We start from the raw sequence: 18,098 nt of genomic DNA on the forward strand, positions 1-18,098 counted from the left end.
CATCCCACCGTGTATGGCAGACAGTGGGCAGGACCTGGGGCCTGGGGCAAGTACATAGGAAGGTCAGTCATGTGAGTAGGGTGTAGGTGAGGCAGGCACTGGCTGGGCAGGGGATGTACAGAGAGCAAGAGAACAGCCATTCTGAGTGGCCTGACCATACACTGATTTATGGGGCACACACCACCCATGATTTTACAGATATTCTTGCTTAGGATAAGGCTAAAGTAGAGAGTATTCATTTAGGTTTTTTCTTTTTTTAAGTGAGTTGATTTAAATAAAAAAACATTAAATAATAATGGTTCAAGTGATACTCAGTGATGGCAAAAACTGTGGAAGTGGTCCTTGAATGACTGAAAGAGTGTTAATGGTATTACATTTATTTCTCACAACAACCTTGCAAATTAGAAACTAAAGTCAAGAGAAGCGTTGGGACTTAGCCAACCTAGAAAGCTAACGGGTCATGAAGCAGGATTCAGGTGGAGGCATTTAGGTCTCTGATGCTTTCCAAGGATCCGCCTTTACCATGACACCCGTTTGTATAAGGAAGATTTTGTTTAACTACTTAAGTGTGTCTGACTTGTGTTTTTATACCTCACCTCATCTCCTCAAAAAGAGTTACTTTCTACATTAAATTCTTCACCTCCAGAATGAATTTGGTGTGCTTCTAAACACATTTATAAACATACCCAGTTTCCTGCCTGGCTGAGTGAAACATTAATTCTCCAGCTTGGCACCTCATTCTACAGCTGTAATAAGGGCCGTTATGCCCAAATAGGCCCTTAAACGGAAGACCTGCTGAGCAGAGACCCACTTTCCCAGCCCTGCTCCACCTCGTCAGCTTCTCTGCCAACTGACCAGGCGGAAGCAGCAGCAGGGGAGAAGGGCCTGCATGTAGGTGGGGAGGGGATCGTTTTGAAAGCTTTAAATCCCTCACAGGGAAGCAGCTGCTCCTTGTTTTTCTAACATCTGTCCCATCTGTCCCCATCCGCATCTGTCCCCATCCACACCTCACCCTTCACCTCACCCTTCGGGGGCTGGAGCTAGCTACACCTAGATACGACAAGGGAGCCTTTCTGAAGGCTGGTTGGTGAGTGGGTATGAGCATCATTGCTACTCAGAGTTTCTTCTACTGAGAAGGGGACAGTTGGGGTTCTTGAGGACGATGGCTATCACCTTCCTTCATTTTTTTCTCACAAACATGCAGCTTTAATTGCCAGAGTGGGGATTTGTAGCATCACCCAAGTCGGTCTGTGCGCCCTGAGGGTATCATTTCACGAGACAGAGGTACCCCTAACGCCCACTTCCTAATTGTAACCTCCAGGGGTGGCACAGGCTTCCGATCGGGGGGGGGGGGGCGCGGAATCAGGACGCTACACACAGTGCAAGGATGCTGCACCACCTTTAAGTGCCGCTCGCCGCATTTAGCAGCGTGCTGCCCATACCCAGGTTCCCCGCCAACACTGTGCGCCTCGGGACTTAAGGACCTTATTTTTATCCAGTTATTTCCCTCTAGTATTCAGAACCGTGGCTGGAACCTAGCAGGCATGAAATAGACACTTATGAATGAATGAACGTTAACGAAGAAAAAACAAAGGAGCAGTCTGTTTCCTTTGGTTCGAAGGCGGGAGTGCAGGGAGAGGCTTGGACTTGAACCGACTCGCCCCGGGACGCGCATCCCCCGGGCACGCTACTTACAGGATGGGCCAGCAGGCACTCCCTTTGGTCCCCAGCGCGCCTGCGCGGTCCAGGCGGCCCCCCGACCCCGGGCGCGCAGCGACGCGCCCTCCCCGGCCCTTCCCTCCAACAAGTCCTCTCTCACTCGGGTCACGGGGTTGAGCGCGGGGTTAGGAGTGCGCAGGCGCAGTGGGCGGCGGAAGTCGCGACCAGGAAATCAGAGGGGTAGGGGCCGCCCAGTTTTGCGTAGGGCCCCGCGCTCCTCCTCCTGATCCCGCGTGCCGCCCACCGCATCTCACGTGGGGCCCAGCCCCGCCCCACCTGTGCGGGCGGCCACGCGGCTGCCACCTCCCGCGCGCGGACATGGCCCTCGACCCCACAGGTACGGGGCGGGAGGCGGGGGTTACGGATCCTCGGGGGCGTGCGGCGGGCGTGGGGCAGGGGGCGGGCTGGAGGTGGCGCGGCGCAGAGGCCGCCCCGCCCTCCCGCGTCCCCGGCGCCCGGCCCGCCGGCCCTCGGCGGGAGGGTTCGGGGATGGTGGTCCGACTGTGGCTTGCAGACGTTTCCCCTCTAGCGCCTGCTTCCTTGTCATCATGCTCTTTGCACAGTTTGGGGCACAGGCTCCTTTAAATATCTGTGGTCCGACTTGAACACACCGGTCAGGACGAGGGCCCGTTTCTCTGGAAAGTGTCCCCGGACTCCCGGTCCCGTCCCCTTGACTTCGGCGCGCCCTCCTGGTGCTGCGCGGCGTCAGTGCCCGCCTCCGACGCCGTCCTCAGGGGTCCCCTGCGGTATCCGGCGCGAAGGATGCTCGCAGAGTTGCGGGTCTGGGGGGAGTGCTGATTGGCTTTAGGACATTCCCTTCGTTTTATGGATGTGAAAACTCAAGGCGGTGGGAGGAGGAATGGCTTCCGACCTTTGGAGAGCAAGAAGTGAAACAGCCCCTTTGGTGACTCAGGGACAAGGAAATAGACGTGTAGCTGACAAGTCTTGTGGCTGGGGGAGCCGAGTCCGGGTGGGACTCAGAATCCCACGTCCAGCCCGGGCTGCAGGCCGTGCTGCCGGCCGTGCCGCCGTTTGAGTCCTTATGGAGTAAACAGATACTTGTTGCCACCTCACTGTGTGTCGTGTCATGTTCTAGGCCCTAGGAAACTAGTGTATAGGACAGAAAGTCCCTGCTCTGTCTAGATCTTGTGTTCTAGTGGTGGAAGAAAGAAGGCAGCACCCCTCTCTCCCCGTTACACACTTTTACAGATTGTGGTAAACGTGAAGAAAATAAGCGGTGACAGAGGTAGATGGTAAAGCGAGGACCACTTTAGGTGGAAGGGTCAGTGAAGAGCACTAGGAGGAAGTGTCATGTGAATTGGCATCTGAAGGACCAGAGAAAGCAGTCCTGTAAAGAGGTAAGGAACCAGTATGCTAAGGCGCTCCAAGGTGCAAGTGCTTAAATGATTTGATTGCAGTGAGGGCCAGAGTGTGGAGGAGATCTGTCAGGAAAGATGCTGGGAAGGTAGGCAGAACCTGGATGCTGCAGGGCTTGAGCGGTGATAAGAAAGCATTTGGACTTTTCCTGATGTTATCAAAAACGTGTGGAAGGTTTTAAAGAGGGCAGTGACATAATATGATACTTTATGCCTTTACTACCCTGATAGCAGTGGTAGCATTGTAGAGGGGCCCTGAGAGGAAGGTTAAGATGTTAGCAGCAGTCCAGGCCAGATATGTTGGTATGTATTGGCCTGGGCTGGTATTAGGAAGACATGGAAAGAAAGACAAAGCTTCGGAAGATGTTTTGGAGGAGAAATTGACAGGACTTGCTGTTGAATAGAATAAGAGTGGTGAGCGAAAGGGAGGCATGAAGAGTAATTCCTAGGCTCTTGACTTCAGCTGGGTGGCTGGTGATGGTCCAGTCTAACAACATGATGCTCATTGGAAATTCAGATGAAAGCAGACATGGAAACAAAACTGGAATGGAAAGTAAGAAAGTGGACTCAGCAAGTAGGACGATTTTTTAAATATTTCTTTGTTTAAATATCAGGATACAAATGTATTGAAGTCAGCTTTTTTCTTTTTAAACTTAATTTTTGTTTAGTTCATAGGTTGAAACATAGGTTCATATTTTGATATTCCTCTTGCTTCTTACAGTACACAGTGGTATGTTTCTGAGATGAGTAGATATGCCAAATGAAGCTTATATAGCAAAATCTGTTTTCTCATTGGTTTATGTTAGGTTTTAAAAAATCTTCATACAAGTTTGATTTTCATTTGGCAGCGGCTTTTAACTAACTGCCATTTTAACAAACTGTCCATTTTTCTCAAGAAATTCTGAACCCAACAATGAAATGCAGGTTGCATACTTATATGTAGTTTTATTTAAGCAATTTTCCTTTCTGTAAATGTAGAGGCAATACCAGCACTCTTTGGAAGCTTATCAGCCATAATTACGTTCCCTATTTTCTCTTACTATTTGAGTGCAAAGAAGAAAAGCTGGAGGAGAGTCCAAAACACCCAGGGAAAGTGTGAGGGAGAGAGAAATTAAAAAAAAATACTAGTTGCTGTTTGCACTTGCAGATGTTCAGAATTACTTTGCCCAAGCCTCTGGCGGTTTAAAATAGTCCATGGGCAGTTCTAACATGCAGAGGAGAAACACAGCTCTGAAATCTCCCAGGTTTATTGACTTGATCTTCAGCTTTGTTTTCTTATCAGCCTAATCTCCCTGCTCCTAGGGAAGTTCTCCCTACATCTGTAGCTGTAAACAGGACCTTTGATCACATAGTAATGATTCAAGAAATATACAGTATAGTTCATTCTCCTATAAAAGGACTTAAGCAGTTAGTCTTATTCCAAGTTAAAACTTTACCAATTTATAACTCTTTCTGCAAGTATTGTATTTATTTTAAAACTCCAGTCAAGCTTAGGTGATTGAAATTTTAGAGGTTGTTTATTGATCACCTATAGAAAGGGTGTTACAAGTGGTGCTTGTTGAAGCAGAATTTCCAGAAAGGTAGAATGATTACTTATGCTAATACAAAGTGAATATGTGTTGAAGATTTTCTTCAACTCAGTAATTAGTAAGGGAACCAGTAAAATGTAAAAAACACTCCAGAAAGCATTGAGAAGGTAGATGCTAGAATATGTCATAGATTGTTGGCTTAGATAAAAGCTGGTTAATTTAAATAGGACCATAAACTGTCATTTTGGGCATTATCCTTCCCACTGGTCAGATATTATTTCTATCTCTGTTGGATAAAGTTCTAGAATTTAACCTCTGCCCCTAACGAGTTGTAAAATAGCCCAGTCATGGGAAGTCCAGCCCAGTGCTGTCCTGAAAGGACACCCAGTTAAGCCTTTGCTGCTTCCAGAGTCCAGAGAAATCATCTGACATGATTATATTCCCAGATGACAACTCACAGGAACCTGGGCCTGAGAAGTTTGATTTCTTACTTTTTCTAACAACTGGAAGAGATTCCCTTCTCCTCTGTTTTTCTTCTACCTTTTCCTCTTTGAGCAGGGTAGGAAGTTTCCCTGCCCCGTCTATTAGGGTGGATTCACAGTGGGGGCAGCAGGAGAGAATTTCCCTTAAGTGTGTGCGTGTGTCTCCCTTCATGGGTGTTTTCTTCCAGAAGTCTAATAAGGGGAAGAACGTGGGGAAGAATAAGGGGAATCCGTGAGTAAGATGTGTGTATCTTGGGAGGATGGCATTATGGCGGCTCTTGGAATACTTAGGTTGCATGGGTTCTTTTAGTGGTTCCCAAGGAGATGGAGGTAGATGAGCTTTAGGTATACCAGCACACTCAGTCACTGGAAGATTCTGCTTTTCAAGTTAGACATCTAAACGGTTGGGAGAATCTTTTTTTTTTTCTTTTTCTGAGCATTGTGTGATTAATATGGAAAAATACTATAATGTAGTTGATTAGAAAATTTTTTATTTTATTGCTTCTGTGTTTTCACAGTATCTGGTTACACACAAATTATATTCAAGTTGAGAGCTAAAAATCTGACTCCCACGTTTTATGTATTGCTAAGCTCAAATCATGTTTGCACTAGAAAATATATTGCTTTTGTCTCATTAGATTAACAACCTGAAACTGTTCTCTGAAATTTATTTATTTCGGCACGTGGGATCTTCGTTGCGGCATGCGGGATCTTTCATTGCGGCGAGCAGGCTCTAGAGCACATGGGCTCAGTAGTTGTGGCCCACGAGCTTAGTTGCCTGACCAGGGATCTAACCCAAGTCCCCTGCATTGGAAGGCGGATTCTTAACCACTGGACTGCCAGGGAAGTCCTCTGTTCTCCGAAATTTAAAAACGCTGGCATTAGCAGAGAGCACAGGAAAGAGAGAAGCATTGAAGTCAAAGAGGGATGTTTTTGGAGGCCCTGTGGGGTTTGGACTGTGATCATGCAATGTCTCCTAAACCCATTGGTGGAGTTTGAATTTTATCCAAGAATAACAGGAAGACACTGCAAGTGCAAGAGTGACAGGTAGAACTTTCCTTCATTGTGTGTTGATCTGACTTTTATTCAGAGCCCAAGCGAGATCTCAGCTGAACCATCTGCATTGGGGCATCACACCTGGAGGCATGGGAGGTCCGTCCCTTGTGGGTGGTTGTAATTTTGACCACCCGGCCAAGGTCTTGTCCCATTTCTTTGCTATGTTTTTTCCTCTCTTGTAATTAATAAGTAATTGAGCCTCCATTGATTTTTGCCTGATTCAGTCTTTCCTATGATGGTTACAGAATGATGGTTTTCTACCTCCAGTGCTCTCTCCACGTTTATTAGATGGTTGTTGACATTTTGCTGTAGACAAGAAACTTACAGATTTGTTACTGGTGTGGACTCATGAATTTCTATCTTCTCCGTGGTTCATCATTTGTTACCATGTGTAATTATTTTGGTACTCACGTTTTCTCAGATTTGGCCAGTGAGAGTTCGTTCAAACCAGCTTCTGGGTCCTTGGGATGTGCTCCCATCATTTTTTGAGCATTTCCTTTTTTTTTTCTCACACAAGATATCTCTGGCTTCTGTAGGGCCTCCCCTGGCCCAGCCATAGAATTACTCATTTCTCAGACAAGCTGTGGTTCCTTTACTTGGGCACGGTATTGAGGAACGAGATTCGGGCACTTGGGCACCACTTGGGTGTTTTATGTGCAGATCATTTATTCATGGAGTGTTCTTAGGAAAAACCTGCCAGGGAGGGAGGGGAACAGGAGCAGGAGGGGAGGAGGCTGAGTAAGGGTGTGCTGCAGGGCTTGTCCTGCTTTGGAGGCAAGGGAACTGGGCTTTGTGATGCCTGTCAGCCCAGGCCTGCTGCAGGGGTAGGGGGAGGGGACCCCCGAGAAGGAAAACCGCCAAGTGCTCCCATGCCCCAGGGCGGTGCTGGGAAGGTTGCAGGTGTGATGCTTCAGGTTCTCTCCTTCAGGAGGCACCTGTGTTCCCTGCCACGGGAGGGACACCAGCTCCATCCTAAAAATAACTTATGTGAGTGTTAGGAACCTTAGTTTGGGTAGTGAGAGCTTGGATCAGGTAGGCAGGTCCGGTAGGAAGGGATACCCTTGCACACATACATAAATACACATAGATGTGTGTACTGCGTCCAGGTGTAAAGTGTCTCGGGGTTGTGGTAAAAAAGTTTAAATATACCTAACATGCCAAATTGTTTTTGTTTTTCATCTAGGCCATTTGACATGCTGTTCCTTCTTTTTGGAATTTTTCCCTTTCTGCCCCACCCCCACACTTATCTAAGTCTTGTTCATTTTTTAAAAAAATTAATTTCAGAGGATGCTTTCCCTGATGGTCACCACCCTCCAGTGTTTTGCAAATTTTTTTTAATATTTGGAATTTTAAAAACCACCAAAATATCAAATAACCTGGGTATGGAGTTTCTTTCATTCTAATCTAGAGTTTTTTCCTTGAGAAATGGAATGAAACCTATAGACGGGGTATGTCTATATGTATCACATAACTTGAGAGATGAAGAAAAATCTGATGTGAAAATGGGAATATTTCCTTGCGTGGTGACCAGTAAATGTCTTTCATATGGTTCCATACCTTTATATTAGCGAAAGGATGATTAGAAAGGATAGGCTAGTTAATTACACCTAGAGTGCAAGACATTCTCCACCAGCCCCAGGAGGCACTGTACTGTTACGCATTTAGCACCGAATTGAATTTGGGAATGAGTAGGACTGACTTGTTTCAGACTTTGCCAGTAACCTCAGGTCCTTTAAGAATTCTGAATGGCATAATCTGAGATTTGAGGATGAGGGGCAGGGAGAGTAAGATGTATCAGAAGTTGAGGCTGCTTCAAGCCTTAAACTTGTATGTTTTTAAATACTTCCAGCTGGTCTCAAGGGGTTCTTGACTCAGCACGGAAAGTTCATGTTTCATTGACTTGATTAGTATGGTTATTTATCTCTAGGGTTGTTAATGCTATATTTTTAGGAAAGTCTAGGTGTATAGATGTCAAAAACGCAAGTACCTTAGACTTGATAGAAGTGGGCCACACAAAATGTGCCCAAATTTGATTCCCAAATTAACCTTCTCCCCCCACCAGCCCCCATTATACTTTTACATTCGTAAGTAAAGAGATTGAGGGAAAACATTTTTAAGAACGTGGTGTTTACTATCCTGCATTGTGATTTTGCTAAAGAACTGTTACTGGGAGGTTTTCCAGATTAAAGGATTTGTTAATTAACTAAATATGATTAATTGAAAGACAGAGTTTTAAATGTTTATGCTGCAGAATAAGGTACATCAGTGTATAAACAGTCCTTAGCATGTTGCTTGGTACATAGTAAGTGCCTGATAAGTGTTTAACAGAATGAATATCAAATGAATGAATATATTTTTTCAACTATTTGTTAGTATAATGATTATCAAATATAGAAAATTTAAATACATGTGTCATTTATTAAATAGTTTTATTGCATGTTTACTATATGCTAGGAGTTGGAGTTATGGAGGTTAATGAGACATGGTCTCTGACCTCATTGTACTTAAGTTTCGTGCAGTGTTTTTTTTTAATTTTTTTAATGTCTTCCAGTCACTTAGGCTGGACAGCCAGGTGAGGGAAGGGGTCTTGGGCTATGCCCCTTAACCCTTGGGTGTCTGGCATGATACGCCTGTTTTCTTTCTTTTTAAAAATGTATTTATTTTATTTATTTTTAAAATTTTTGGCTGCGTTGGGTCTTCATTGCTGCGCGCGGGCCTTTGCTAGTTGTGGTGAGTGGGGGCTACTCTTTGTTGCAGTGCGGTGGCTTCTAGAGCACGGGCTCTAGGCGCACGGGCTCAGTAGTGGTGGCTCGCAGGCTCTAGAGTGCAGCCTCAGTAGTTGTGGTGCATGGGCTTAGTTGCTCCGTGGCATGTGGGATCTTCCCAGACCAGGGCTCGAACCCACGTCCCCTGAATTGGCAGGTGGATTCCCAACCACTGTGCTACCAGGGAAGTCCCGTGCAGTGGTTCTTAATCTAGAATCTGATATTGGAATTATTTGGGGAGCTTTTAAAAATACCAATGCCTGGGTGTTACCCCAGCATCTCTGTTTTAACTGGTCTAGGGTGGGACCCAGACATCACAATTTTTAAAAGCCCTCTCAGGTGTGGTTGTTAGATGCAGCCAGAATCAAAAACTTCTGGTACCAAACCCTGTCTTAGTCTGCTTGAGCTGCCATAATAACATTCCATAGACTTGGTGGCTTAAACAGTGAACATTTATTTTCTCGCAGTTTGGGAGGCTGGGAGTTCGAAGTCAAGGTGCAGACCGATTTGGCTACTGGTTCTTCCCCTTCTTTACAAGGCCACCTATCAGATTAGGGCTATACCCATATGAGCTCATTTAACTTTAATCACCTCTCCAGCTACAGTCATTTTGGGTTTAGGGCTTCGACATGAAAATGGTGGTGGTGGGAACACAGTTCAGTCTGTAGCAACCATTGATCTAGCAGGAGAAGATTTCGTAGGTAGTGTGCTGTGCTGTGTTCTAAGTCCACGTGTGATTAGAGCCATAGCATTTGTGCATGAAACACCGTGGGGTTAGAGGGTGGAGAATTCGCTTTCAGGTGCTGGGGTCAGGGAGCACTTTGGGTAGAACAAGAGTTGAGTGTGATGTTAAATAAGTAAACTTTGATAAGGAAATAAGAGGTAGGAGATGGAAAATAAAGACAGAAGATTGAGCTTGAGTTTGACTTGACTAGTGATTTGCTGGGTGATGATGCAAGATTGCTTTGAGCTTTGTAAGCCTCAGGTTCATAATGCCTGCTCCTGCCTGTGATGGCGTTTGTAAAATGATCCCTTCTGCCACCACTTTTTCCTTTCTTCTGAAAATATTTATTGTGCTTTTTCTGTGTACTATATAAATCTAAGCTGGCTTTTTTTTTTAAGCTAAGAAGGAGAATATAACCACTGGGGTGGCAGAATAAAGATTTAAACTATACATTTTTTTTTTTTTTTTTTTTTGCCATATGCGGGCCTTTCACTGTTGTGGCCTCTCCCGTTGCTGAGCACAGGATCCGAACGCGCAGGCTCAGCGGCCATGGCTCACGGGCCCAGCCGCTCTGTGGCATGTGGAATCTTCCCGGACTGGGGCACCAACCCGTGTCCCCTGCATCGCAGTGGACTCTCAACCACTGCGCCACCAGGGAAGCCCTAAACTATAGAAATTTTAAGTTGAAATTCTGATGCTGGTGGGACTTGGGAATTACTAACAGGTACTTGAAAATGTGGGCCGAGTAGATTTGGAGATGTAGGCAAGCACTGAGAGCACAGCATAAAAAGTACCATTTTTAAGGTGGAGCCTTGTGGGATTGCCGCGGGAGGAGTAGGAGCAGAGCTTACCTAGGGAGTGTTTATACTTTTTTCAGTGTTACCATAGTTCAGAATATTTTTGAGACTCCTTTAGAGTTTGCTTTCAGCCTCTACAGTACACATATCTTAATTATTTATCTTAATATCCTCATTTTGATAAATTTTTGTTCTGAAGGTGAACTTGAATTTCAGCCAAGGTTAGCCAGAGGCAGTCTGGTGAAGGTGGTAGGAAGAAAGTTGTATTGTGGAACTGGTTTTAACTCAGAACTCAGACTGGCTCTGTAGGCTATCCTGAGAAAGATGTGAGTGATTTAAGCAAGGATTGAATCTTTGAAATAAGTAAATAAGGTCTCAATATAAAAATAATTCCCTTGCTGTGTTATCGAAGTGGTCCATGTGTTTTGTTAAATTTTATGAACTATTACAAGGTGGAGGGGAAGAACTGGTAGAGCTAGTGTGGCCAGAGGCATTGAGGAGCATTCGTAAGGATGCAAGTAGCCCACTGTGTTCCAGACGGACACCGGAGGGAAAATAAATCAGGGGTGTGTTGCTGGGAGGCCCAGGCATGCTGTCATTTATTCCTTCTGTTTCCTGTAATAACACGGCTGATTTTCTATTAGGTATCAATGGGAGATTGTGCTTGTAGCAAAAGACAGTCTTGAAGTTTTACCAAATAAAGTAAATGTGAAGCCTTTTCATTTAAGACGTTACAGCCACAATGGAGATTGCAGTGCTTTTCTAAAATTGGCATGTCTTCTTGCATAAGTCGATTTCCTGCTTTGGTATACTTTTAGTCTTGTCCCTTTCTGGCCTCATCTTGGTTAAAGTAATGTGGGTGGAAGAGGAAGTTTTCACACCTAGCAATCTGCAGAATCTGAGGTCCAAGAAATAGGTGCTTTGGGGAAATGGGCACATGTGGTGTGAACGAGGTGGTTACTACCAGTGGAAGCTGATAGGACAGAGGAGTACAAATGTAGCACAATGATTGTGGGAAGTCCGTGGTGTGTGACCCAGAAGCAGAGCAGAAATAGGCACATCTGCTTCATTGATGTGCTTTCTGGGTTTTGTAAGTTTGAGCTTATAAAAAGATTCTGTTGTTACTGACTGACCTGATATTTGATGTTTATTCTCTGTGAAGGTACTTTTCAGCCAACTGACAAATCAGTCCTTTTGCTTTTTTTTTTTTAAAAATAATTTTCTCCATGGTCAGAATCATTTAGCTTTACTTTCTGATCAAGAAATGTGAAGTTTTGAATTTTGCTTGTTCAAAACGATGCTTCTGAAACCAACAATCTTCTTGTCCAAGGGTTCTTTCAGGCTTCACCGTGACTTTGGAAGCTCACGGGACCTTGTTTGCTGAAGTCCTCTGAAATAGGCCACTGCCCCAGGTGAGGGGTCGGGTTGTGGAAGAAGATTTGGGGCCTGCCCTTTTATCAGAGGCCTGGGTTATATCCCCTCTGTGAGTCTCCATTTTATGTGCAAAACAGAATCCAGATACTTAACCTGAGGGGCCTTTAAGAAGACTAAAGGGTGTTCCTGGCCTTCATCTTGAGGTTTCATAGCCAGAGGCTGCTGGACTGTTAGGGGGAAAATCTTTCCTGCTATGGATTTTCTTTGTTTTGTCAATTCAAGTGTGGCTTGAAGGGAAGACGGTGGGAAAGGGACACTGATCTTCCCTGTTTTTGTTTTCCCAGTCTCCATACCCCTGCCCACCCACCCCTTTTTCATATTGCACTGTCGCTGTAGAAGTGGGTATGACCGAGCTGGCAGACACAGGGAAGTCTGGTTGGGGCATCAGTGTCTTTGAGCACTGAGACCGGAGTCCTCCCGGGCTCCTGGTGTGAAGCACGCAGTGCAAAGCTACCAGTGGAGAGCTCTGGTCCTGCTGTATTGTACACAATGCTATCTGCCTGGGCCCTTCATTTGGAGACTCTTGGTAGCTGGTATAGAAGAGGGACTTAAAGTAGAAACCATTGCTAATAAGAACAGTTTTGCACATTTACTACAAACATTTTTCTTATTTTTCCTCCAGTAAACAGTAGCATGGAAATGTCTGCGGGAACAAGTAAGTGCAGCTAGGAGGTTCCAAAAAAGACAAAAAAAGTGGCATTATCTAAATAACAATTAAATTAATTAAATTAGAACATTTTCAATGTTGAAAAGGCATTCCTTGCCCTTCCGGTGGTGTCACTTCTTTCCAGTGGAAGATTCTGTGATGCTCTGAGTTGCGTCACTGTTATTTTTGTGGATTCATGACAAGTGCTGCTGTCATTTGCCTTGTAATTGAGGATGGCATGTTGCAGGAACACGTGAGCCCCAGAGCAAAGTCTGAACTAACAATGTCAGCTAGTGAAAAAGGTGAAAATTGACTTTCAGATGATGGTAGAATGTTGAGAAGTTAGAGCTTTGGAAATTTTCCCTGGTGGTGTTATCCTGATTCTTCATCTCAGTATAAATTCATGTGACTATAGAGTAGCAAATTCTCAAAATTTGATTTTTTTGTAGGCTTTGGTGCAAATATATAACATATGCATCATATTGACATTGAGGGAATCACCCTGTAATTTTGTGAATAAAAAGTGCCATATCTATAATATTTGTAGTGTTGAGGGAAACTTTGAAATATGTATAAAATCATAATTAATTAAAAATTGACATTTAATGATAAGTGTGCTACCAAGTGGTATCAGAATTAATTATATATTTTTAAGTCTGTTTTTTTTTTGGGGGGGGGGCGCTGCATGGCATGCAGGATCTTAGTTCTTTGATCAGGGATAGAACCTGTGCCCCCTGCAGTGGAAGCGCAGAGTCCTAACCACTGGACCTCCAGGGAACTCTCAAGTCTGTTATTTCTGATTTAACACCAAGAGTATAGAAAATCTAAAGCAATATTTATATGATTCTAGAATTTTCTTTGCCATATGTTTTAGAAGAATGATCAGAAGGAGTTCTTGCAAGCCTTTTAAAAAATGTTTCTGGAGGAATATTATAACCTAGAATTTATAATATAGGTAAATTTAGGTAATCAGTATTATAATTTACTTATGGAAAAAATGGTTCAGTATCACAAAGCTATGTCTTTATTCAGGGAGCTAATTTAAAAAATTAGTGCTTTATCTAAGACCACTGCAAGATGTGTAGAGAAAGAGTGGGTTCATCAGGACACATTATAGGTGAGTTGTATAGATTAAAACTGTATGAGTGAAAGGAAGAGATCACATTCTGAAATTGATTATATACAGTAGATCAGCATATCACAGTATTTCTTCTAATCTGTTCAGTAATAATACTGTCAATTACTGATGCCTAAATATGGTTTTCACTGTAGACAAGGAGAAAAGAAGTGTGTGGAGACTGCCCCAGTTTTATTGTCTTCCCTCCAAATAGATACCAGCTTTCCACTCACAGGATGTGTCACAGGCTCTTCAAATTCAGCTTGTCTACCCTGAACCACCTGGGGTTTCTTTTGTCTCCCTGTCTCAGTGAGTGGTCACATCATTTCATTTGGAGCCAGAAAACTGGGAAGCTCGCCTTGACTCATCCTGGTTCCTTAGTCCCCTCAGGTCCCACCACTCCTCCAGAGCCTCCCTCTCAATCTGTCCTTTTCTCTCCACCCATACTTGCAGTTCCTTCTGTATGCTAGTGTTCTTTTTCTCATCTTATAGCAGCTCTGGCAAAGCTAAGGAAAAGGAGAAGGCATAAATCAATAATGTAGGCCAGAGTTCAGCAATCTGTACCCTGGGCAGAATCTGGTAAGGCCTGTAGGCTGTGAATGGTTAGTAACATTTTCAAAGGGTTGTTAAAAATAAATAAATAAATAAAAGGAGTATACATGACTGAGGTGGTTTGTAGCCTACAAAGCTTGAAGTATTTACACTCTGGTCCTTAACAGAAAAAGTTTGTTGACCCCCTGGCATAGGCAGTGAAAATTGGGATACAGTTATAGGTGTAGTAAAGAGCAAGAAGTCATGTGAACGTCTTCATATCATTATTTTGAAATTTTAGATGAAATGGATAGTTTCCTTGAGAAATACAAACTTACGAAAAACTGCAACTGACTCAAGAATAAATAGAAAGCCCTTAGAAAATTGTATCAGTAGTTAAAACTCTCTTTGCGTCTATCTCCCACACACATACATACTCCCAAACCCTGACTAAACCAGGTACACACACACATGTACACATATACGTGGCAGGATATTGGCTTATGTGATTGACTGTTGGGCAGGTCTGAAATGTGTAGGGCAGGGTGTCAGGAAGGGCAGCTCTGGAACTCTTGGTCATGAGCCAAAGCTATGGTCTGCAGGTGGAATTCTTTAGGAGAATCTCAAGTGCGCTCTGAAGGCTTTTCAACTGATTGAATCAGGCCTACTCAGATTTTCTAGGATGATCTTCCTAAAGTCAACTGATTAAAGATGTTGATCACATCTGCAAAATACCCTCCCAGCAACAGTTTGTGTGAATACCTGGGGACTAGCACCTCACCAAATTGACCCATAAAGCTGACCATCACAGGTGGTTTCTACCAAACTTTCAAAGGACTGGTAATAATCTTGATTTTTATACAAAGGGGTCCAGAGAATACAGAAAGAAGTCCCTAATGTATTGTTTAAATAATGTGACTTTGATACCAAAACAACACAAAGATAGGAGAGTAAAGTCACAGGCAGATCTCAACATGAGGATAACTTCAAAAATTCTAAGCAGAATTTGAGCACTCAAGACAGGTGCTGCTGGTTACTACTCACTGTTCTTCTAAAAGACATAGAATTGAAAAAGAAAGGTACAGAGCTTTCCTGATGATTGTCTATATAGAAATTGGAGGACTTCCCTGGTGGCGCAGTGGTTAAGAATCCGCCTGCCAATGCAGGGGAAACAGGTTTGAGCCCTGGTCCGGGAAGACCCCACATGCTGCAGAGCAACTAAGCCCGTGCACCACAGCTACTGAGCCTATGTGCCACAACTGCTGAAGCTTGTGTGCCTAGAAACCACGCACCACAACGAAGAGTAGCCCCTGCTTGCCGCAACTAGATAAAGCCCGTGTGCAGCAATGAAGACCCAACGCAGCCAAAAATAAATAAATACATTTATTTAAAAAAAAAGAAATTGGAAGAGAATCTATTGGCAGAGTATTACAATTAATGAGAATTAAGTAAGGTTGTATTGGTTACAAGGGCAATATAAAAAATTTTGTTGAACCTACCTACCAGCAATAAATAATTACATATTATTTATGAAAAGATACCTTTCCTGATAGAAATAAATCTAATAAAAGATGAATAGTCTCTCGAAGGAGAAAGTTATAAAACTTCTTGTCTACTTAATTATTTAATTTCTGATAGTTAACTTGTTAAAATCACCCACTGTGAGTATAGATTCATATCATGTTTTAATGTTAACATATTGTCAATTGAAGTAAAATATATATATATATATATATATATACAGTGAAATTTACAGATTGTGAGGTTTTTTTAAAAATTTATTTATGGCTGCTTTGGGTCTTCATTGCTGCATGAGGGCTTTCTCTAATTGCGGTGAGTGGGGCTACTCTTCATTGCGGTGCGCAGGCTTCTCGCTGTGGTGGAGCACGGGCTCTAGGCACGCGGGCTTCAGTAGTTGCGCACGTGGGCTTAGTTGCTGCGCGGCAGGTGGGATCTTCCCGGACCAGGGCTCGAACCCAAGTCCCCTGGGTTAGCAGGCAGATTCTTAACCACTGCGCCACCAGGGAAGCCCAGATTGTGAGTTTTGATAAATGCATATACCCCAAACAGGACATCCCTCAGAGAATATCCGTCTCAATGCCCATGGATAACTACTGTTCTGATTTTTATCATTGTAGATTAGTTTTGCATGTTCTTTTTTTTTTTTCCCAACTAACTTTTGGTGTGTTTTTTAAAATTTTTATTTATTTATTTATTTATTTATTTTGCGGTACATGGGCCTCTCACTGTTGTGCCTCTCCCGTTGCGGAGCACAGGCTCCAGACGTGCAGGCTCAGCGGCCATGGCTCACGGGCCCAGCCGCTCCACGGCATGTGGGATCCTCCCGGACCAGGGCACAAACCCGTGTCCCCTGCATCGGCAGGCGGACTCCCAACCACTACGCCACCAGGGAAGCCCAGTTTTGCATGTTCTTGAATCCTATGGTATGTACTCTTGTGCCTGGCTTCTTTTTCTCAACATAATTTTTGAGATTCACCCAAGTTGAGTAAACCAGTAGTTCATCCTTTTGTAGTGCTAAATAGTATTCAGTGGACATTTAGGTTGTTCCCAGTTTGGGGCTATCATGAATAATGCTTCTATAAACTGATTTGTACAGGTTGTTTTCTGGACATATATTTTAGTTTATCTTGGGTAAATGAACACCTAGGGAGTGGAAAATAGGCTGGGTGTATATTTAACTTTATAACTTAACAAGCAGGTTTCCAAAGAAGTTTATCATCTCACACTCCCGCCTGCATGTATGAAAGTTCCAGTTGCTCCATGTTTCTTCCTTACATTTGGTGTCATTACTGTTTTTCATTTTAGTCATTCTGGTGGGTGTGAAATGACATCATAGGTTTCATTTGCATTTTCTTAATGACTAATGATTTTGAGCACCTTTTCACGTATATATTTACAGTTTTGTGTATCTTCTTTTTGAAGTGTCCACTATAGCCTTTTGCCTCTTTTTTATTGGGTTGTTTCTATTTTTGTTATTGATAATTAGGAGTTTTTTAATATATTCTAGAGTCAAGTCCTTTGTTAGATACATATATTTTGCCCGTTTCTAATTGGATTGTTTTCTTATGGTCGAGGGTAAGCAAGTCTAAATATTCTGCAAGTACATAAAGATCTTCTCCTGTGATTTCTTCTAGCAGTTTTTTTCCCTTAACTTTTTATTTTGAAGTAATTACAGACTCACAGAAGTTATAAAAAATACTAATGTGTAGAGTCTCTTGTGCCCTTCACCTTGCTTCCTCCAACAGTGAAATCTTACATAACTGTAGTACAAATATCAAAAGCAGGAAACTTGACGTTGGTACAATACTGTTAACTAGACAGTAGACCTTTTCGGTTTTCACCAGTTTTTATATACATGCATATGTTTGTGTGTATGGTTCTATGCAGTTTTACTCCATGTTCCTGTTCTTAAAGGGAAAGCATTCAGTCTTTTACCATTAAGTATAATGTTAGCTATAGATTATTTGCAGATTCTTTGTTAGATTGAAGAAGTTCCTTTCTAGTCCTAGTTTACTGAGTTTTGTTTGTTCATTTTTAATGAATAGCGTTGAATTTTATGTTTTTTTCTGAGTCAATTGATGTGATCTTATGGCTTTCATTTTTTACACTGTTAATATGATAGATCACATTGGTTGTTTTTCAAATAGTGAACCAACCTTGCATCCTTGGAATAAAGCTCACTTGGTGTGGTGTATTTTTCTTTTTATACATTGCCAGATTTGATTTGCTAATATTTTGTTGAGGATTTTTGCATCTGTATTCATGAAGGATATTAGGGCTTTTTTTAAAAAAAATATTGATTTGCTTTTGGTATCTGAGTAATGCTGTCCTAATAAAATGTGGTGGATTCAACCAACTGCCATTGTGTAATATTGTAGTACCCATGTATTGGAAAAAGTCT

The 18,098-nt window shown here is 43.0% G+C and overlaps 1 protein-coding gene across 4 annotated transcripts in view; it reads left to right on the forward strand.

The window, feature by feature from the left end:
- The first annotated feature begins 1,930 nt into the window (after positions 1–1,930).
- CMC1 (C-X9-C motif containing 1) overlaps positions 1,931–18,098 on the forward strand; it is a 74,966-nt gene continuing 58,798 nt past the window's right edge. The window contains exon 1 of one of the 4 annotated variants that reach the window (XM_027088359.1): positions 1,931–2,056. In XM_027088359.1, coding sequence (XP_026944160.1) covers positions 2,038–2,056 — 19 coding nt within the window. In that variant the 5' untranslated portion in view covers positions 1,931–2,037. Of the gene's footprint in view, positions 2,057–6,032; positions 6,154–6,198; positions 6,303–18,098 lie in introns of those variants that run through there. The other 3 variants (XM_027088362.1, XM_027088361.1, XM_027088360.1) reach the window with 3 other exon arrangements.

This window comes from Aethalodelphis obliquidens, unplaced genomic scaffold, assembly GCF_003676395.1.
Source record: "Aethalodelphis obliquidens isolate GAN/ISIS:26980383/991018 unplaced genomic scaffold, ASM367639v1 scaffold62, whole genome shotgun sequence".
Lineage (NCBI taxonomy): Eukaryota > Metazoa > Chordata > Mammalia > Artiodactyla > Delphinidae > Aethalodelphis > Aethalodelphis obliquidens.